At 38.8% G+C, this 23,207-nt stretch overlaps 1 protein-coding gene across 1 annotated transcript in view; it reads left to right on the forward strand.

Moving 5' to 3' along the window:
- Positions 1-23,207, forward strand: part of Agbl1 (AGBL carboxypeptidase 1) — an 820,675-nt gene that overhangs the window by 250,101 nt on the left and 547,367 nt on the right. The window contains exon 18 of the mRNA XM_055623242.1: positions 17,631-17,811. Within this exon, the coding sequence (XP_055479217.1) occupies positions 17,631-17,811 (181 nt within the window). The remainder of the gene's footprint in view (positions 1-17,630; positions 17,812-23,207) is intronic.

Consider the following 23,207-nt stretch of genomic DNA (forward strand, 5'->3'; position numbering starts at 1 on the left):
AGTGAAGATTCTTTCCCAATCTGTAGGCAGTCGTTTTGTTTTGATGATGGTGTCCTTTGCTTTACAGAAGCTTTTCAGTTTCATGAGGTCCCATTTATTGATTGTTGCCCTTAGAGCCTGTGCTGTTGGTGTTCTGTTCAAGAAGTTGTCTCCTGTGCCAATGAGTTCTAGGGTTTTCCCCACTTTTTCTTCTAACCGATTTAATGTGTCTGGTTTTATGTTGAGGTCTTTGATCCACTTGGACTTTAGTTTTGTGCAGGGTGATCAGTATGGATCTATTTTCATTTTTCTACATGTAGACATCCAGTTAGACCAGCACCATTTGTTGAAGATGCTGTCTTTTTTTCATTGTATGGTTTTGGCATCTTTGTCAAAGATCAGGTGTCCATAGTGTGTGGGTTTATTTCTGGATCTTCTCTTTGGTTCCATTGATCTACCATTCTGTTTCTATGCCAGTATCACACAGTTTTTATAACTGTTGCTCTATAGTACAGCTTAAGAACAGGGGTGGAGATACCTCCAGAAGATCTTTTATTGTAGAGGATTGTTTTAGCATTTCTGGGTTTCTTGTTATTCCATATGAAGTTGAGAATTTTTCTTTTCAGGTATGTAAAGAATTGTGTTGGTAATTTGATGGGAATTGCATTGAATCTGTAGATTGCTTTTGGTAAGATGGCCATTTTTACTATGTTAATTCTGCCAAGCCATGAGCATGGGGGATCTTTCCATCTTCTGATATCTTCTTCTAATTCTTCAGAGACTTGAAATTTTTTTCATACAAGTCTTTGACTTGCTTGGTTATGGTTACACCAGGATACTTTATGTCATTTGTGGCTATTGTGAAGGATGTTTTTTTTCTAATTTCTTTTTAAGCTCTTTTGTCTTTTGTATACAGGAGTGCTACTGATTTTTTTAAGTTAATTTTGTATCTGGCCACTTTGCTGAAGGTGTTTATCAGCTGTAGGAGTTCCCTGGTGGAGTTTTTGGGGTCATTCACCTACACTATCATATCATCAGCAAATAGTGATAATTTGACTTCTTCCTTTCCAATTTATATCCCCTTGATCTCCTTCAACTGTCTTATTGCTCTAGCAAGGACTTCCAACACTATGTTGAAGAGATATGGAGAGAGTGGGCAGCTTTGTCTTGTCCCTGATTTCAGTGGGAATGCTTTAAGTTTCTCTCTTTTCAGTTTGATGTTGGTGATAGGCTTGCTGTTTCACCTTACACCAATTAGATTGGCCAAGATGAAAAACTCAAGTGACAACACATGCTGGAGAGGTTGTGGAGAAAGGGGAACACTCCTCAAACGCTGGTGGGAATGTAAACTTGTACAACCACTCTGGAAATCAATCTGGGGCTATCTCAGACAACTAAGAATAGCACTTCCTCAAGATCCAGCCATACCACTCCTAGGCATATATCCAAAAGAGGCTCAAGTACACAATAAGGACATTTTCTCAACCATGTTTGTAGCAGCTTTATTTCTAATAGCCAGAAGCTGGAAACAGCCCAGATGCCCCTCAACTGAAGAATAGATGCAGAAATTGTGGTACATCTACACAATGGAGTATTACTCTGCAATGAAAAATAAGGAAATCATGAAATTTGCAGGTAAATGGTGGGACCTGGAAAGGATCATCCTGAGTGAGCTGTCCCAGAAGCAGAAAGACACACACAGTATATACTCACTCATATAGACATATAACATAGAATAAACCTACTAAAATCTGTACATCTAAAGAAACTAATTAAGAGAGAAGACCCTGACTGAAATGCTCAATCCCCATCCTGAAAGACAAAGAAGATGGGCATCAGAAGAAGAAGAAAACAGGAAACAACCTAGAAATATGCCACAGAGGGCCTCTGAAAGGCTCTGCCCTGCATACTATCAAAGCAGATGCTGAGACTTATGGCCAACTGTTGGGCAGAATGCATGGAATCTTATGTAAGAAGTGGGAAATAGTAAGATCTGGAGAGGACAGGAACCACACAAGGAGAGCAAAAGAAGCAGAAAATTTAAACACAGGGGTCTTCCCAGAGACTTATACTCCAACCAAGTACCAGGCATGGAGATAACCTTGAACCCCTGCACAGATGTAGCCCATGGCACTTTAGTATCCAAGTAGGTTACATAGTAATGGGAAGAGAGACTGCCTCTGACATAATCTGATTGGCCTGCTCTTTGATCAGCCTTACCAGGCCACAGAAGATGAAAATGCAGCCACTCCTGATGAGCTCTGATAGACTAAGATCAGAAGGAAGGAGAGGAGGACCTCCCTTATTAGTGGACTTGGTGAGGGGCATGGGTGAAGAAGGGGGAGTGAGGATGGGACTGGGAATGGAGGAGGAAGGGTCTTATGGGGGGGAATACAAAGTGAATAAAGTGTAATTAATAAAATAAAATAAAATTTTAAAAAATGGGGTACAGACCTAAACAGAGAATTCTTAAAGAGAGGGATATTGAATGACAGAGAAACACTTAAAGAACTGCTCAACATCCTTAGTTATGAGAAATGAAAATCAAAATGACTCTGAGATTCCACCTCACATCAATCAGAATGGCTAAGATCAAAAACTCAAGTGACAACACATGCTGGAGAGAATGTGGAGAAAGGAGAACCTTTCTCCATTGCTGTTGGGAATACAAACTTGTATAACCACTTTGGAAATCAATCTAAAGCTTTCTCAGAAAATTAGGAATAGTGCTACCTCAAGACCCAGCTACACTACACCCTGGGAATATATCTGAAAGATGCTAATCCATAGAACAAGGACATTTGCTCAACTATGTTCTTAGGAGCTTCATTTGTAATAGCCAGAATCTAGAAACAACCTAGATATTCATCAACCAAAGAATGGATACAGAAATTGTGGTACATTTACACAATGGAATACTACTCAGCTGTTAGCACAAGGAAATCATGAAATTTGCAGGCAAATGGATGGAATTAGGAAATATCATCCTGAGTGAGGTAGCCTAGAGGCAGAAAGACACACATGGTATATACTCACTTATATGTGGTTATTAGCTGTATAATATAGGATAAACATAGTAAAATCTATAGATCTAAACAAACAAACAAACAAACCAAGGAAGACCCTTGGGAAGATGCTAAATTCTCATTCAGAAGGGCAAACGGAATAGACACTGGAAGTGGTAAAAGAGAGGGAACAGGATGGGAGCCTAACACAGATGTCTTTTAAAAGACTCCACCCAGCAGAGAATTGAAGCAGATGCAGAGATTCACAGCCAAACTTTGGACAGAACACAGGGAGTCTTTTGGAAGAAGGGATATATAGAAAGTCATGGAGGGGACAGGAGCCCCACAAGGAGATCAACAGAGCCAAAAAGAAAGAAAGAAAGAAAGAAAGAAAGAAAGAAAGAAAGAAAGGAAGAAAGAAAGAAAGAAAAGAAGAAAGAAAGAAAGAAATAGCAGGGCCCAGAGGAGACTGCAGAGACTGACGCATCATTCAAAGACCCTCTGCTCAGTCTCCATGTGGGTTTTCTAGTAAGGGGAAAAAGACAGTTTTTGATATGAACTAGGCTGCCTGCTTCTTGATCACTTCTCCCTTGTGAGGCGACCTAGCCAGCCCACAAAGAAAGAGGATCCTGGTAATCCTGAGGGGTCCTGATAGGCTAGAGTCAGATAGTAAGGGAGGAGGACTTCTATCAGTGGAGTAGGGGAGAGGGGTAGGAGAGGAAGAGGGAGGGAGGGTTAGGAGATAAGAGAGGAGGCTACAACCTGGATACAAAGTGAATAAACTGTAAATAATAATGATATAAAAAAGGAAAATGCAGTCAAGAAAATGGGGGGAAAGACTCTAATGTCTTGGAGAAGATTTTTCTTATACTTGTATCTCTTAATTCTATTTGGAAAATATTTTTTTTTAAACTCTTTCAACTTAATAGGAAAAGCAAATTGAGTTTGAACAGACATTCTACTTATAAGGTAAGCACATGGTGCCAAACACAGTGGAGTAGTCCCATCATTATTAGTTATTAGGGAAAAACAAATTCAAAGAGCAAGTATATACTCTCTCCTCGTTAGCATGCCAAATATTAAAATGTTTAATGATATCAATGGTTAATCAATACAAAGGTCAATTGGAGCAGTCAGTCACTACTAGATGATAGAACAGATGCTGGAGAGCCTCTTGAAACCATTTTGACCAAAGCTGGCAATCACTTTTCATAATACCAGATTACTGTGGTGCCCCGAAGTCCTGTTACTATGTAGCCATCCCAAAGAAAGACAAACACACACATAAGTTTAGTAGCTCTAGTCAGGAAAGAAGAGCAGGTGTATGAATAGGTAAAAGGTTGTAGAAAATGTGGAAGGTCCACAGTTTTCTGGTTGACATGCCAGAAGACAGTTCAGCAACAGAAAGGAGAAAATCACTGATATATCAACAACACCGGTGGCTCCCAAAGCACGACACTGAAAACTGATTACATGCTGAGTCTCTGACGCCATCAAGAATCATCTGTGAGGAAAGCCTTGATTAAATAATGTCCTAGTTTAAACTGGCTTCTAGGCATGTTTCTAGAGCTTTATCTTGGTTATTAGCTGATGCAGGAGGGTCCTGTCCACATTGGTGGTATCATCCCCCATGTGGCTGACCCTGGGCTGTATAAGGAAACTAGCTCATCATGAACCAGTAAGTGAACCAGCAAGCTGTGTCGGTTTGCTGCTTCACATTCAAATTAGGATCTTCCTCGACTCCCCTAAGGGATGAGTTACAGCAAGGAAGTGTAAGCTAAATAAATGCTTTTTGCTGAAAGTTGCTTTTTGTTAGATTATTTCATTATAGCAACAGAAAAGAAAATAGAACATGCTGTATGATTCAGTCACTATGAAATTTAAAAAAAAGAAAATAACGTGATGGTGGCATAAAGCAAGTCAGTGATTTCCAGAGGCTGAGAATGTGGTGAAGTCAAGTGGTCAAAATGCCAGGAATAAGTATCTATGAAGTTCTCAGCCGCAAATGGTACATCTATACCATAACCACCTCTTCCAAGGTTCAGGGACCATCATGGAAAACAGAGGGGAAATGTCATAAGAGCCATAGTTTTGTAAAAAAAAACTAGGGCGAAATTCTATCATCTGGATCTCTGACAGGGCCACTGGCCCCATGAACTCACAGCAGCTGGGGTTCTCTGCATAAGACTTGCAGAGGATCAATCAACACTCTCCCATGAAAGGAAGAGGTGCTGGTGAGAGCCTATGCCCCTACCTGAGGAGCTATTGACAGTTGATGGCATCTATCTGGCGAAGGTGGAGTCAGTTTCCTTTAATGCTGTGTTTCTGGCAGGCAAATTACATACTTCAGTAATGCCCGTTTTTAAGAGTGGAAGAATGTATGTTATGAAAAGCTTTGTGGGATATGCTGATTAGTGAGAACTATGTAATTTTCTTTGGGATGCATTAGAAGAATAAATATAATTCTCACTACAATTCAAAATTTTCTCTTTCCTTAGTGTATTAGTCAACTTTCCATCACTGTGACAAAATGTCTAGTGTAATCAACTTATAAAGCAGAGAGATTTATTTTAACATGATTCCCAAGTTTACAGTCCATGATTAGTTTCTTTTGGGCATATCGGAGGACTATTTATGATAGTTAAAACTAGACCAATAAAGCTGCTCTCCTCATGGCACATAGGATATTAACAGAAAGAGCTAGGACTCAATTACCAACATCCCCTTTGAGGTCATGTCCATAAGTATATAACTTCCTCTTGTCTTCATTTCCTGACAATTCCTTCACCTCCTGAAAGCATTATAGGCTGGAGAACCAGCCTCCAACACATGGCTTTTAGAGGAAATTTAAAAATCAAACAATAGAACTTAAAACCATTTTTCAATGATACTTTTGTGTTTATACTGTGTATGTATGCATGTATGTTTGTGTGTGAGTGTGTCTGTGTGTATGTGTGAGTGCATATATGCATGTGTGTATGCTTGTGGAGGTCAGAGGATAACTTAGTAATGCCAGGTTCACAGGACCCTCAGAGACCACCAGGAGACAACTCGATGCAAGAGCAAGAGAGCTTTATTACGAGATGATTGAACTCAGGACCCAAGTCTCACTGACGCAGCAGTAGAGAAGTGGGACCCTGAGCCCTGAGTGAGCAGGGTTTTTAAAGGGAAACACTGTAAGCAGGAGGTTTCCATGACAGCAAGCAGCAGGGGGTGTCATGTTTCCATGAGAGAAAGCAGGGAAGTTCATGCCTTGTTGTTACAGAATTGGGTAAAAGCCATAGGGGAGAGGTGACCATTTACATAATCACAATTGCCAGGGAGATTGTCTCTATTTTTTACTAAACATTTATTCTGTGATATTTCCTGGAGGCTGTTGCTTGGAGAGCTAACTTTGTTTTCTGCCAGGTGTACATTCTGCGATATTTCCTGGTACTGAGTTCATCTCCCGGTCAAGATGGCTGGTTATTTCAAAATGGAGTCCACCCAGGCTAACTTAAACTCATCAACTTCTGGTACCTTCTTTGTCTTCTACTTGTTTGAGATAAATAAGAAGCTTTCTTTTCTCCACTGCATACTGAAAGGTGGCTTAAGCACGAAATTTCAGGGATTCTACTGTTCTTTGCCTCCATCTTACTTTAGATACATTGGAATTACAGATGTGAACAACCATGTCCATCTTTACATGGGCTCTGGGGATGTAAACACAGTGCTTGACACGTGAGTGTCTACTGAGTGACCTACTGAGTCACATCCTCAGCTGCTCTGAGTTCTTTGTCTCTTTCTTCACCCCTTCACAAGGCCAGACTGTTTTTATAGACTATCTTCTAAGTTTTCTAGAATTCATATTAGCTGATGCGATCTTGAAACCAAGGTCTACTCTCCTATTACTATTTTCCCTTTTAACCTCAGTAGCTTCACCTCCAGTGAGCAGACTATCTGGTCATACCACTGCATCATGATTTTCCATGGTCCCTTTTGTAGCTCACAATATGTATTCTTTAAACTGTTAATTTTATTTATTTCGTTGTTTACTTTACATCCCAATCATAGCCCCCATCCTCCTCACCCTTCTGGTCCAACCTTCCATTTTTCTTTCTTCCCTACCCCTCAGGAAAGGAGGGGGATCCACTAACCCATCCCAGGACTTCCATTAGCATTGAGACTAAGCACATCCTCTTCCATGGCAGACTGGAAAGGCAACTCCACCAGGAGGAAGTGATTTGAAAAGCATGCAACAGAATCCATGTCAGAAATAGCCCCTGCTCCCCTTACTAAGAAACTCACAAGAAGACCTTGTTGTGCCATTGTGCAAGGGGCCTAGATCTAGTCCATGCATGGTCCTTGGTTGGTGCTTTGGTCTCCACAGGCCCCCTGGACCAAGGTTAATTGGCTCTGTTGCTCTTCTTGTGTTGTTTATGTCTTCTCTGGGTCCTTCTATCCTTCCCCCAACTCTTCTAAAAGGCTCCCTATACTCTACCCAATCTTTGGCTTTGAGTCTCAGAATCTATTTTGATACTTTGCTGGTTGCAGCCTCTTGGAGGGCAGCTATATCAGGTTCCCTTCTGCAAACATAGCAAAGTGTTGTTGTTAGTGTCAAGGGTTGGCTCTCTCCCAGGGTGAGGGGAGGTAATGGTGTCTCTGGTTAGGCCAGGGACTGGGTAGACATTCCCAGAAGTTTTTGTCATGTAGGTCTTTCAGTTGCTTTGTTAGAGTTACACTAAGATATTTTATATTATTTGTGATTATTGTGATGGGTGTTGTGTCCCTAATTTCTTTCTCTGCCTGTTTGTCATTGGCATATGGGAGTGCTACTGAGTTGTTGTTGTTGTTGTTTTGTTTTGTTTTTTTTTTTTTTTTTTTTTTTTTTTTTTTTTTTTTTTTTTTTTTTTACTTAATTTTGCTTCCAGCCCCTTTGTTGAGGTATTAGCTTGTAGGAGTTCCCTGGTAGAATTTTTGATGTATACTTATAATATCATTTGCAAATATGGATACTTTGACTTCTTCCTTTCCAATTTGTATCTCCTTGATCTCCCTTAGTTGTCTTATTGCTCTAGCTAGAACTTTAAGTACTATATTGAAGAGCTATGTTGAGAGTGGGCAACCTTGTCTTGTCCCTGAATTTAGTGGAATTGCTTTGAATTTTTCTTCATTTAATTTGATGTTGTCTATCTACTTGCTGTATAATGCTTTTATTAGGTTTAGGTATGGGCCTTATATGCCTGTTCTCTTCAAGACTTTTATCATGAAAGGGTGTTGGATTTTGTTAAAGGCTTTTTCTGCATCTAATGAGATGATCATGTACTTTTTTTCTTTCTTTTTGTTTATGTGGTAGATTACATTGGTGGATTTTTATATGTGGATTTTAAATCATCTCTACATCCCTGCAATGAATCATGCTTAATCATGATAGATGATGTATTTTATGTGTTCTTGGATTAGGTTTGTGCATATTTTATTGACTATTTTTCATCAATGTTCATGAGAGAGATTTGTTTGAATTTCTTTCTCTGTTGAGTCTTTGTGTGGTTTAGGTATCAGGGTGACTGTGGCTTCATAGAATGAGTTTGGCAACATTATTTTTTTATTTTCTATTCTATGGAATAGTTTAAGAGTGTTGGTATTCACTCTTCTTTGAAAGTCTGGTAGAATTCTGTGCTAAAACCACTTGGACTTGGGCTTATTTTGGTGGGGAGACTTTTGATGACTACTTCTGTTTCCTTATAGGCTATAGCACTGTTTAACTCATCTTGATTTGGCTTTGGTAAGTGAAATCTATTGGGGAAATCATCCATTTCCTTTAGATTTTCTGACTTTGTGGAATGCAGGCTTTTGAAGTAAGCCCTAATGGTACTTTGGATTCCATCAGTGTCTGTTGTTATGTCCCCCTTTTCATTTCTGATTTTGTTAATTTGGATACTGTTTCTCTACCTTTTACTTAGTTTGGCTAGGGCTTTGTCTATCTTCTTGTTTTTCTCAAAGAACCAGCACTGGGTTCATTGTTTCTTTGTATTGTTTCTAAGTTATTGATTTCAGGCCTGAGTTTGATTATTTCTTGCCATCTACTCCTCTTGTGTGTGTTTTCTTCTTTTTGTTCTAGAGATTTAGGTGCGCTTTTAAATTGCTAGTATTAGAACTCTCCAATTTCTTCATGAAGGCACTTAGTACTACGAACTTTCCTTTCATTGGGTCCCATAGATTTTGTGTATGTTGTGCCTTCATGTTCATTGAATTCTAGAAAGTTTTTAATTTCTTTTTTTATTTCTTCATTGAATAGGGAGCTGTTCAGTTTCCATTAGTTTGTAGGCTTTCTGTTGTTTCTGTGGTTGTTGAGTTCCAGCTTTAATCCACGATGGTCTGTTAAGATATAAGGGGTTATTTCAATCTTCCTATATCTGTTAAAGCTTGCTTTGTAACCTACTATATGGTCAACTTTGGAGAAGGTGAGGTGCTGAGAAGAATGTTTATTCTTTTGTGTTTGAGTGAAGTGTTCTATAGATATCTGTTAGGTACATTTGCTTCATTACATCTGTTAGTTTCATTATTTCTCCATTCAATTTCTGTCTTGATAATCTGCCCATTGGTGAGAATATGGTCTTGAAGTCTCCTGCTATTACTATATGGGATTTGATATGTGATTTCACCTTTAGTAAAGTTTCTTTTACAAATATGGGTGCCTTTGTGGTTGGGGCTTCGATGTTCAGAATTGAGACATTATTTTGGTGTATTTTTCCTTTGATGAGTGTGAAGGTCCTTTTCTAGATCTTTTGATTAATTTTGGTTGACAGTCTATTTTATTAGATACTAGAATGGTTACTCCAGCTTCCTTCTTGGGTTTGTTTGCTTGGAAACCTCTTTTGAGCCCTTTACTCTGAGGTAATGTCTATCTTTGTTGCTAAGGTGTGTCTCTTGTATACAACAGAATGATGGGCCTGTTTTCGCATCCATTCTGTTAGTCTGTGTCTTTTTATTGGGGAGTTAAGGCCTTTGATGTTGAGAAGCAGCTGTAAACTAATTTGCAGTTGCTATCTTATGTGTTCTTTCTGACTAGCTAATGTTTCAACATCATATAATCACCCATCTTCAGGGATAAGATAAAGAAGACATAGAAATTATCCAGACGACCTTAACTCTCAGGTGCATTTCTATGTATAGATAGCTTTAAATAAATGTTTTAACTACAAATAGGTAGGTACTGCTCTGGTGCAATATTCTTTCCTATTTTTTTATTCCCTAAATCTTGTTCTAGATATCTTTTATCAACAATATCAAGATACATATATTATTTTTGTCTTTAATCTCATATCTTTTACTTATTTTGTATTTGTTTTTTTTGTTATTTTTGTTTTTTGAGATAATACTTTCTTAGCTGAATAGTATTCTCTCTCTATATAGTAATATATATATATATATATATATATATATATATATATATATATATATACTCCTTAAACTCATGTCCTGTCATTGCTAATTAGTCACTCTCAGTTATGAGCTCTATTATTACTAATACTGAATATTCTACTTTAAGAATATCTTGAGAAATTTCTCCAGTCATATTGGATGGTGTTGGCTCTCTTTCTCACTAGAGAATTACTGGTTTCTCTTGAAAGAAGAATAGTTACATTTATCTTGTAATCTGTACTACCCTGCAAATTACCAATAGGAGGAGAAGGTCTATTTGAAAAATGAAGGTAGGCATGAATGAATGTACATATAATTAGGTGTCCGTGTGTAACATAGCACACGTCTTTAGTTTTCTGTTAACTCCTTATAAGCTAATAGGCTAATCTCTTGGTCATCATTCAAATCCATACTGTGTCCTGCTTTCTCTTTACGGATCTCATTATCACTGACACAAACTCAGTGTTTAACTTTTTCATTTAAAATATGGCAAAATTATCGATAGTTCATAGTTTGGAATGGTCCCTTGAACTGATTGAAGAAATTCAGAGGAAAAAAAAAGGTGAATCTAAGTGTCTGATGTATTTTGCCTAGTAAAAATAACTTAGTAAGGCCCAAATCATCAATTAAATGGGAAAAGCTCATGGTATGTGTGGTGCGTGCTCTTCACAGCTGTTGCCTATTATGAGTTCTCAGGAGTGCCATTTGCTGCTACAGCTCGCTGGTCCCATAAGTTGAAGTCACCAATATGACTGTGGAATTGTTTTAAACCACAGAGGGGAAAAAGGAAAACCAATGTTAATGGCTGAAATGCTGCTTACATCTTCATTAGATCCCATGGTTTTCCCTATTTATATGCTCAAGATGCTACAACAGCTTGCTAAGTCTTGAATTACAACATAATAGCTTATCCACCTGACTCCCAAGGATGCAAACAAACTGCTGAAGACACTCTTTAAGAGGTTGAGTTTGCCTCTTCCGGTCCTAGATGCTGCTGGGGGAGACCCGGGTTACAGTACAGACATGGCCAAGTCCAAGAACCACACTACATACAAACAGTCCTGTAAATGGCACAGAAATGGCATTTAGAAACTCCAGTCAGAACTCACACTCCAACCAAGTACCATGCATGGAGATAACCTAGAAGCCCTGCACAGATGTAGCCCATAGCAGTTCAGTGTCCAAGTGGTTTACATAGTAATGGGAAGAGGGACTGACTGCCTATGACATAATCTGATTGGCCTGCTCTTTGATCACCTCCCCCTGAGGGGGGAGCAGCCTTACCAGGCCACAGAAGATGACAATGCAGCCACTTCTGATGAGAACTGATAGTCTAAGATCAGAAAGAAGGAGAGGAAGACCTCCCCTATCAGTGGACTTGGGGAAGGGCATACGTGCAGAAAGGGGAGGAAGGGTGGGATCAGGAGGGGAGGAGGGAGGGGCTTATGGGGGTACAAAATGAATAAAGTGTAATTAATAATAATAAAAAATATTTTAAAAAAGTAACCCCAGTCACAAAGGTACGAATCTCTTAAGGGGATGGACCCCAAGTTCTTGAGGAACATGTGCTTTGCCAAAAGGCACAACAGGAAAGGCTTAAAGAAGATGCAGCCAAACAATGCAAAGGCAATGAGTGTGCGAGCAGAGGCCATCAAAGCAATTCTGAAGCCTGTGGCCATTAAGCTCAAGATACCAAAGGGCCCCAGGCACAAGCTCAGCCTTCTGGCTTTCATAGCTCACCTCAAGCTTGGGTAGTGGATTCGAAGCTACATTGCCAAAGGATGTAGGCTCTGCCAACCAAAGCCCAAAGTTCAAACCAAGGCAGAGGCTGCAGCTCTAGCTAAGGCCAAGGCTTCAGCTCCAGCTCAGGCTCCCAAAGGTGCCCAGGTGAAGCCCTCTGAAGGCGCCATTGGAAAGGCTTCTGCTAATGTGAAGACAGACAGACTGGTGTGACACACCCACCTACACACTATTTATAGATGACCAACCAGTGTCCTATGCTGTTTTTACAAATAAACCTGAGGCAAGATTTGTTAAGAAAGAAAGAAAGAAAGAAAGAAAGAAAGAAAGAAAGAAAGAAAGAAAGAAAGAAAGAAAAGAAAGAAAGGGAAAGAAAGAAAACTTGAGTTTGGCCTATCGATTCTCACAATTGTAGTGGGTATAAAACCAATGGATCCAACTGGCCCAGACAATGAGAGTGTTCTCTTGATATCAGAAATCTGCAAGAGTGTAAGCTATTTTTTATTTCTTCTTCTTATGGGGCTAGGAACATTTACTATTGTTAGCTAATGTTGTAAGTGAACATAGTCTAAAAAAGTACAAAGAGTAATGTAGAATTGCAGAACTGAAAATAAGCTACTGATTGGGTGCATATCCATTAAGCCTTTTTATTTTTCTGAAAGCTTTTTATTGGATGCCAACACAGCTTGATTTGGAAGGAAAGAAAGTGACTGAATAAACAACATAGTGAGAAAGCTAATCTCTAGTTGATTTCACTTGTGCTGTTAGTGAACTGTGCTTGTTTATAAATTTCAGTTAATGATTAGCCATACATGAACACCTAATATGTTTTGAACTGAATCTTTACTTTCCACCAATTTCATGTTGTAATTATGAATGCTAAAACCATGGTGGGGCCTTTGAGAGGGGCCTTGCTCTTACAAATAGGATTAGTTCCACCAATGAAAAAGACACTGAAGGTCTTTCTTGTCATCTCTGTCATGTGAGGGCATAGCCTTCTGAAAAACAGGAGGTAGGCTTCAGCAGATCATATGTTGCCACTTTCATCATAGGTTTCATGTTGAGAAATAAATCTCTGCTGTATGTTAAGGACAAAGTCCATGGCATCCTGCTATAGCATCCTTGGAAAAAAATAATAATGATACAAGCGTGAGCCCTGGAAATACAGTTCTTCAAGTTACCCTCAACCCGTTATACCAGACAGCTTTTCATGCAAATGCATTGTATATATAACATAATTCTTTTATAAAACAAGTCCTTGGCATACCTTTCTTCTGATGTTAAACCATCATACAGTTCTTCCCCCCACCTTATTTCTTCTCCTCTCATCTTCTTTTCTTTTCTTTTCTCCTCAGATAGTGTCTCAGTGTAGTCCAGGACAGCCTTGAGCTCCCGACACAGCTGCAGACGACATAAAACTTCTAATCCTCCAATGTCCACCTCCCAGACTTTTGTGGTGCTAGGGATAGAATCCAGGGTTTCATCCATGCTAGGCGAGCACTCTACCAACTGAGTTCCATCTCCAACCTTGGTCTTCTATTCTTAAATCAGTGGTTTACAATTGCTCTTTTCCAGAAAGTATATAAAATATGCTTTTCATTGCAACTTCCTATTTCTGCCTCATTGCAGAAAGCATATCTGAATGAAGGTCATTCGAAACATTTTGTTTTTATACCTGGTCTTATATACACATGATAGAGTTTAGAAGTATAATAGAAATCATATTACACTGCCCTGGGAAAAATAGTAAGTTGTTTTTCTCACATGACCAGAAATATTGGAGAAGCAATAAAGGCACACACAGATGCTTAAGGAATTTACCAAGAATCCCTGTTCTTTCTACCTGGTATTCACTGTACTTGCCATGTATCTTCAATACTCAAGACGACTTTCTCACTTGAAGGTACTATGTCTATGAGTAGGATAGGAAGAAAAAGCACAAGAGACAAATTTTAAAAGCAATAGTTATTTGCAAGGTGAAATTGTCCCCTTTGATCATCTCTCCAGGAAGACCCTTCTGCTACCACTTTTTTTAAATTTTATTAATTACACTTTATTCACTTTGTATCCTCCCATAAGCCCCTCCTTCCTCCCCTCCTGGTCCCACCCTCCCTCCCAGTTCTTCATGAATGCCCCTCCCAAGTCCACTGATGGGGAGGTCCTCCTCTCCTTCCTTCTGATCTTAGTCTATCAGATCACATCAGGAGTGGCTGCATTGTCATCTTCTATGGCCTGCTCTCACTTTTATCTCACTGGCCACATTTGTTTTTTTAGTCATCTCTACTTATCGGAGAATGGAAGAAGCTGAATATTTCATTCTGGAAAAATATTTGCTCCTGTCCCCAGTCAGGTCTCTAGTAGGTAGAAGGAGGAAAAGGATGGTATACAGGCAACCAGCAGTCTGTGCCATGTATAATAGCATATGCAAAACATTTTTTCTCAATGACAATTTTATGGAATACTCTGTTACTGGGCACAGGCTACCAGTGACACATTGACTTTATTTTTAAGAATATCTGACTTACAGGAAAAATACAATTCTTGCCCTCATCCTGCCAAATACATGTTGGGGGAGATCTTTTATAAATTCATGCTTCACTACCTCCAGCCTTTACTTGAGCCACCATAGCATCTCTTCATTTTATAGTGCACTGACTCTTTTTTTTTTTCTTTTTGCTTTTTCTTTACGCTGGGAGATCCTTTAACCTTTTCTATCTGGTTAAACGCTACTTATATTTCAAGATAGTCCAAATACCATCACATCCTGGAAATGTCCTTCCCTTCTCAGATCTATTTTTGGTACTCTGTGAATACCTCCATTTAGTTCCTTGTCATTATTTTCTTGCATATGTGTCACTAGTGACAAATGCTATGGCCTCTTCTAGAACAAGGTCTTTAATTTATTTGACTTTTACTACCCAGTGTCTGCTGCAGTTCCTGGAATAAGTTCAAGACACTTGCTTGAGGAAATGCATAGCTGAAAATTACATCTAATGTATAGATGACTTACAAAGAATTGAAGCAAACTGTTCTCACTGTAGTCGGTAAAAGTGCCTTGATCTATGCTCCATCTGTCTAGACCTCAGTGGATCAATGTCTGGTTGTAGAACTATGAGAGACAGAGTAGGTCTTTTTGGTCTTAATTGGTGACATTTACATAATTCAGTAATATAGAGGTTCATATGTATATTCTGTTGTCTGCCCTTCAGCCCACAATCAATAGTTATTTAGTTATATATATATTCAGTTATATATATGTATATATGTATAGTGTGTGTGTATAATGTGAGGTAAAATTTGTTTCTCTAAAAAGAAAAAGTCCGTCATTTCATTTGGACTAATTCAAATTGTATGTAAAGAAATCATGTCTTTATTAACCATTAGGTTACTTAGTGACTAATATTTACCTATGCTCAGCAAACAGTAATTGTTATTAGAGCAAGATTAGGAACAGTCAGGAATAACGTGAGGATACAAAATAAAAAGGGAACCAGAAAAAAGTTCATCCAGAGAATTGGCTGTGGGTTCACAGTTAACCATGTTTATAGCAGTTTTATTCATAAAAGCCAGAACCTGGAAACAACACAGATGCCCCTCAACTGAAGAATGGATACAGAAATTGTGGTACCTTTACATAATGGAATACAACTCAGCAATTAAAAACAAGGAAATCATGATAATTGGTGGGATCTAGAAAAGATCATCCTGAGTGAGGCATCCCAGAAGCAGAAAGACACACATGGTATATTCTCACTTGTAAGTGGATATTAGACATATAATATAGGATAAACATACTAAAATCTGTACACCTAAAGAAGCTAAGCAAGAAGGAGGACCCAGGGTAAGATGATTAATCCTCACTCAGAAAGACAAATGGGACATACATCAGAAGATGGAGAAAACAGGAAACAGGACAGGAGTCTAGCACAGAGGCCTTCTGAAAGGCTCTAGCCAGCAGTGTATAAAAGCAGATGCTGAGGCTCATAGCCAAATTTTGGGCAGAGTGCATGGAATCTTATGAAAGTAGGGGGAGATAGATAGACCTGGAGGGGACAGGAGCTCCACACGGAGAATAACAGAATCAAGAAATCTGGGCCCAGGGATCTTTTCTGAGACTGATACTCCAACCAAGGACCATGGAGGGAGGTAAGCTAGAACCCTTGCACAGATGTAGCTCATGGAAGCTCAGTCTTTAAATGGGACACCTAATAAGGGGAACAGGGACTGTCTCTGACATGAACTCAGTGGCTGGCCCCTTGATGGAGGAGCAGCCTTACCAGGCCACAGAGGAAGACAATGCAGCCAGTCCTGATGAGACCTGATAGACTAGGGTCAGATGAAAGGGGAGGAAGACCTCCCTATTAGTGGACTTGGAGAGAGGCATGGGAGGAGTTGAGGGAAGGATGGGAGGGAATGAGGGAGAGGGCTACAGCTGGGATACAAAGTGAATAAACTGTAATTAATATTAAAATAAAACAAAAGTAAAGTCTTGGTATGATGCCTTCTTTCCTCCTTTGTCTCCCAGTACATGGAGGATAGACATTAGTAGTCAGTCTCACAGCACCTTCCCCAGGCTGAGGATACAGTACAGCTCTAGAACACTTGCCTAACATATGTAGGGATGAGGTGCAATCTGTACCATCAAAAAAACAGACTGACAAACAAGCGCCTTTGCACTTGAGCCCAGAAATGACCTATGAATCCATCTTTGTGCTAAGGTGCTTCAGATGTCTTCTGTGAAAAGAATGCCAAAATGGTGAACTATACTTCCATCTTTCATGCAGCCTTCATAAGATCCATTTAGTCATTTTCTTTGTCTAGGTGTTTAACCCCTTTACAAGGCAAAGGAAGTCACTTTAACAGTGTATCTGCAGGTGTTCCACCCTTCCTTTCAAAGATCAGATTTGCTCTATTTCAATCATCAGTCTATATCTTCTCTCCTGTCTTTCTGTCTCTGCTAGAGAAAGGGTTCATCCTTTCTATAGACTCCAATTGAATAAGGAGTGAGCTAGCATGGACCGAATAGCAGGAATTGTATTTAACACTTTTTATTTATACATTTTTGTTTCTCTAACCACATGAGGTCATTATTATAAATATCCCCATTTTACAGAAGGGGAAGTGGCCACCAAGAGATTTAGTCATTTGCCTAAAATCTGAAAGCTGGTGAATGATAAAGAGAAGATTTAGTCTAAGATCTTTGATATCTAGCATGTTGCTAATGGACTGTGGAGAGTTAATTGGTTTAAAATCAGATTTGTGGCTTTTTATCATACCTCAAAGTACTTTGCTTTGATAACAGCCTAGATACTTGTCCTCAGTCTCTTGAGTCGTGCAGCTTCTGGAGGCAAGTGGAAAATGAATAAATGTAGATCGTATGTATTAGAATCAACCAACCTACTTAGGACTTCATACCCTTCAGGTATAATTCTGCCCCCAGAGATTCTGTTGATGAAAATGTAAAACATACCCAGTTTAATTTCTTGTGCCCCTTTCCTGTAGGCTGTCGTCCATATCAGGTGATCACAGCCCGAGTTCACCCTGGAGAGAGCAATGCCAGCTGGGTGATGAAGGGAACTTTGGAGTTTCTAGTCAGCAGTGACCCTGTGGCAAAGCTATTGAGGGAAAACTTCGTGTTCAAGATCATCCCTATGCTTAACCCAGATGGTGTCATCAATGGCAAGTATGTCACCTGTTGGCCCAATGGACCCACTACTGCATTCATGTCACTATAGTAAAAATCCACTGGGGCATCAAATGGGCATAATTGTAGAAGCCTTGGCACCCTAAGGGAGCTCCCTTGGGCTCCTTCTATCTGGAACAATTAACAAGGTACCCTCCTTGCACATTTGTACATGTCTCATGGTATTTCTTTAAATAGAAACATACGAAATCACAAGAATTTAGTGCTAGAAAGTTACAAGAGTTAACCTAGTCCAGTGCTTCAATCACAAAGAAGGACAATGGTATCCAGGGTTCCAACAACTCACCTGGCTCACTTGGTGAACCACTGGCATTTCAAGGTTCAGTCTACAAGTGTTCATGATGACTACCAATTCCTTCGCATTGTATTACTTCTAGGTGCAAAGAGATACTCATTCCGTTATATTTTACTTGTTTCTGGATATAATTAAAATAAGAGTTTCACTTCAGTGGAATGGGATGTGCCTGGAAAAGAGATCCTCATTTTCACTCTTCTGTTGTATACCCTTTAGGATGTATCAGGAAATAAGACTGTTTTGTTTGATGAGGTCTGTCAGAAGGGCTCAAGGTCTAAGATCAGGCCCAGATGAGGTCCTCAAAGCACATGACCAAGGAGTGGTAAGATTAAAATTTACAGATACCCATTTAGCATTTTTTAGTAGGAGATGGTTTTTTTCCTATACGAATGGAGTTTTTGTCCTGTGAGTAAACAAATGAAAGACAAATAGAAAATGATGAGAGGAAGAAATTACTTCAAAGACTAAAATGAAAATACTATTTTAAAATATCAGTATTAAAGAAGCAAAAAATTAAATTTAGAGAGTTCACAAAATAAAATGACAGTAAAGTGGTGCAAAACAACAAATGAAAAGAGTCATAAAGAAACACAAAAGCTTGTAAGTGATGAAGGAACTTAAATAAAAATTATGTAAGAAAAATAAAAAGGTTAACTCTTGAGAAAGGAAATTAAATGTTAAACAACTCCAACAGACTTCTCTCTTTTATAACTATCAATGTTGTTTAATTAAAAGTGTAAGAATATAATGGCTCCACATAATAAACATGATCTATTGTATTCTGTGCATATAACATGCATTTTATATATAAATACATAGTATTATATAATATAAAAATTATATAATAAAATAGAAAAGAAACAGTGTAAATCCAAAACATGTAAGATGTCAAAGCATGTCAATGCAAACTAATCAAGCTATAGACCATAAAAATAATACTTACATTAAATATAAAAAGAAAAGCCTGAATGAAAGAAGTATAAATGAAGAAAATGAAAGCAAAGTGTACCAATCTGTACTTAACATATTAGGTTAACACAACTAGCTTAGCTCAGTAGTTCATAGCTATTTTATATTTATTTGCTTACTTTATTTCTTGATAACTCATTGTTTTATTCATTCATCTGTTAAGAAGATCATAAGGTCCTTCTTCTCAATGCTGACTTGAGGATCAGGAGGCCAGGTTCTTCACTGAAGAGCACCAGTCTCCTCTGACAGCAATGAGACTTCTAGGATCTTAGGCTGGATCAGGTTCTGGAGTTTCTTTAAGGCTTTCCAGAGTTCATTTGGCAACTGCCATGCACTCCTCTAAGTCCATAGTAGACCTCCTGCTCCTCCCTGCTTGAGCAGCCAAGAATTTTACTAGCAATCTTTCTGAACTTAAATGGATGGAAAATATTTTAAGGGAGGCATCTATAAGGACATGACCCCACTTGGATATTTTTTAATCCAACTTGGCTTGATTCTCTCTTTTCATGGAACTGTCTGGGGTCAGGAAGAGACTAAAATGTGTATTGGACTAGGAGTGTTAACTGAATGGGACCTCTGGCCTGATCTACTCAGTTTTCTCCTTTGGTAGAAGAAGACAATGTAATGTGCTCCTGATAGACTTTCTTTCTTTTTTTTTTTTTTTTTCTGGAAAAAAAAGTTTCACATACCCAAAGTAATATTCAATCTTGAGGGACTGAGTGTTGAACTCCTTCCATTTCAATGCTCATACTTCCAGATTAGGGCTTGCTCCAGGTCTTTAGTCAGGGTTAATGGGTTTTCAGTCACCGAGGAGCCTGTTGGCTGGTGTACACATTATTTCCAGCTCACAGCTGGTTACTTTGTTTCCCAAATGGCAGGCCAGCTTCTTCCCAGTGACAATGGCATTCATCATCATTACTATTATTTATTATGACTCTGATTGCTCTTTTTATTTATACTGCATCTTTCATCATAGAGCCTGAGGCACTTTGTAGATCACTTGGACTGAACAAACAAGTATGGCTGAGGAGAAATTGGAAATCATAACACTTTCCACAGATAGAATAATCAGCAGGCCATAGTACATCATTATGAAAGGACACAATGCCGCCATGGCTGCATGGCATTTCGTAATTAAAAGCTTGAAACTCAAGAGCCTAGGCCCATTTCAGAACAGAGTTGGCAACTGCTTCATCTAAGTTTCACTTGAGATACTTCTGTAACTGATGTTCCATGGTCAGGTCATGCTCACACTGTTGTATATAATAAGGTTGGTGTTAGTTTTATTGTGCCTTTGCTCTTTGAGCTTCACCCACTGTAGTCAGGCTTCCATGTATAGATCACATTCTGCCTGTGCCCGTTTGAGTTTCCCCATGAGAAATATTCTCCAAGCTTGATCTAGTTCGTCTAATCTTTGTTTATGGTTATCATTCCAAATGTTCAAAAAATGGTTTTCCATGGATGCAATGCTTGTTAACAGACATCTGAAGGGGCAGAAGTGCCCTATATATATATATATCTGACTAATAAGGAGATAGACTTTGCATACTGTTGGTGATTCCAGACATCATCATGGCACTTAGAGCTAGACTATACTTTGTATGCTTGTGTGTTTGCTTTTGTTTGTGAGCTCAGAGGTTGTTGTACATATATGTATGTGCATACATGTGAGACCAAAGCACAATCTCAGATGTCATCTTCGGTGGAAAATTTTGTCTGTCAATTAGACTATATCTAGGATCAGCTAAAACCCAAGTATCTGGGCACACCTGTGAGGAATTTGCTTGACTGGATCATTCTTGGTTAGGAGACTCTCCCTAAACCTGGGTCATACTTTCTGGTGACACCCTACATGCAATGTAAAGGAACAAGAAAAAAACAATTGCCTGTTTGTCCTCACTGTCACTGGCAAACTCACCTGTCTGGATGCTGAGACATTCCTTCATGGGTATTAGAATCCACTTCTCTGAGATTCCAACACAGACAGAAGACTAGCTGTTCTCCATGAATTCCCTAGGATTCCAGTATCAGATTGGGATTCCTGAGACATCCTGTCTTGACTGGATAAATACTGGATTCTTGACCTTTTGATTGGGATATAGCCATTCTTAGACTACTAAGGCCATGGCCTGTTAGTCATTTTAATATGTGCACTTTTGATATATATATATATAATTATATAAATATGTTTAATATACATTTCTATGAAATATAAAAATATATTATATATTACATATTATGTAAATGTGCAATCTATATTCATATAAAATATAAATTTAATTATATGTATTTCACACTTATGTGTATTTTACGCACACTCACATACACACACACACACACACACACACACCAGGCAGTTTCATTCCTTTAGAGAACCTTGACAAATACACAATACAGCTTGCATTTCACTAACCAGGGACATGCCAAGTAGGCTGGCTGATCAGAGAGCTCCAGGGATCTACCTGTTTTTGCTTCCCCAGTTCTGGAATTTCAAGTGCTAGATATGGTCCCTGGCTTTTTTGTTTCTAATGGTGGTTCTGAGGACCAAGCTCACCTTCTAATGCTTGCAAAGCAATTGCTTTACTGATGAAGGTATTTCCCCAACCCCATAATAAACTTTTAATTTAAAACTTATCATGGACCTCCATGGAACTTGCAAACATGTGTAATAATAGAGTAGTTGCCTTTTGTGGCAGTGGTGATGGAGCCTCTGAGAATGGCTGAGACATTTTGATAATAGTGGTCAGGGAGACATAGCCAGAATTTCTAGCAGAAAATATAGTGAGTCCTGCCAAGTCAAGGATCTCTTAGCAACACGAGTCTGAGCAGGGAAACAAACACAAAGATGTATCTGTTATGATTAATTCCAAAAGAAACAATTTCCCATCTGCTGACTGGGCCAATGTATTAAATTAGGCTGAGTTCTCAGTAAGACAAGACCAACACAGTGGTTCTGAGACTCACAAATCTTCTCAGGGTGGAGTAGAAGACAATAGGGGATTAGCAAATCATGTTAAATCAGGAGGAGGACTGGTAGGCATATTAAAGTGGGAATGGAGGCTAAGGCAAATGGCTTTCAAGCTGCTGCATTGGTAAAGATGCTATATACATTGGGAGAGAGTGAAGGAGGAAAGAAGGCAAACATGATTCTCATTCTTAAAATTTCAGATGTTGATGCCACACAACAGAATAGTTCTTCCAAAGCCAACACAGAGCCTAATGCTTTATTCACAGGAGAATGAGCATATTTATCCTAGGAATATACACAACTCCATGGACACGATTATCTTCTTCCAAAGGCATCGTGGAACAGACGCTAACAATAATGAGCACAGGACCTAGCAAACACAGCAAGGTGTTAAAAAAAAAGTAGTAGCTGAATGTACCAGAGGGAACAAATCAAACTATAAAAATCACATAAACATTCTCAACAACCTTAACAATCCTGGGACCATTTCAAGTGAGGGCCAGCAATTGACTCCACTGTGGGCTGTGAAGGCTTTACCTTCCTACAAGAAGATCACATACAGACCTGACCTAAAAAAAGCACTCAATACCTTTTATGGGCCAAGAAAGTACCTAGTTATTATATTTATATTGTTGTATTTAATATGTTATTTATGTTATCTTATTTAATTATCACTATGACCCAACTAATGTAGGTCTTTTTGTAAGACAACTTATAGATAAGCAAACTTGAATACATAGAGATTAAGTATTAGAGTTAGTTCAAACAGCTGGTAATATAGACGCAGGGTAGAATTTATGTCTCTTTTGTACTTCTTCAAAGGTTTTAAGAAAATTAATATATAGAACTGTAAAATATTCTAGCTGAGATATTGTGGTGGAAGCATATTCTTTTTTAAATTTATTTATTTTTTATTCACTTTACATCCTGGTTGTAGCCCCATCCCTTTGCCCTTCCCAGTCCCACCCTCCTTTTCTCCCTTCACTCTCCAATCTCTACCCTTGCCTATTCCTCAGCAAAGGAGAGCTCTCTTTCCCATCCACCCCAACTCATCAAGTTACATCAGTTTTGAGCATGTTCTCTTCCACTGTGGCCTGGCAAGGCAGTCCCACCAGGGGTAAGTGATCAAAAAGCTACCATGTG

The sequence above is a fragment of the Psammomys obesus genome, unplaced genomic scaffold, assembly GCF_907164565.1.
Source record: "Psammomys obesus unplaced genomic scaffold, mPsaObe1.curated_primary_1811, whole genome shotgun sequence".
Lineage (NCBI taxonomy): Eukaryota > Metazoa > Chordata > Mammalia > Rodentia > Muridae > Psammomys > Psammomys obesus.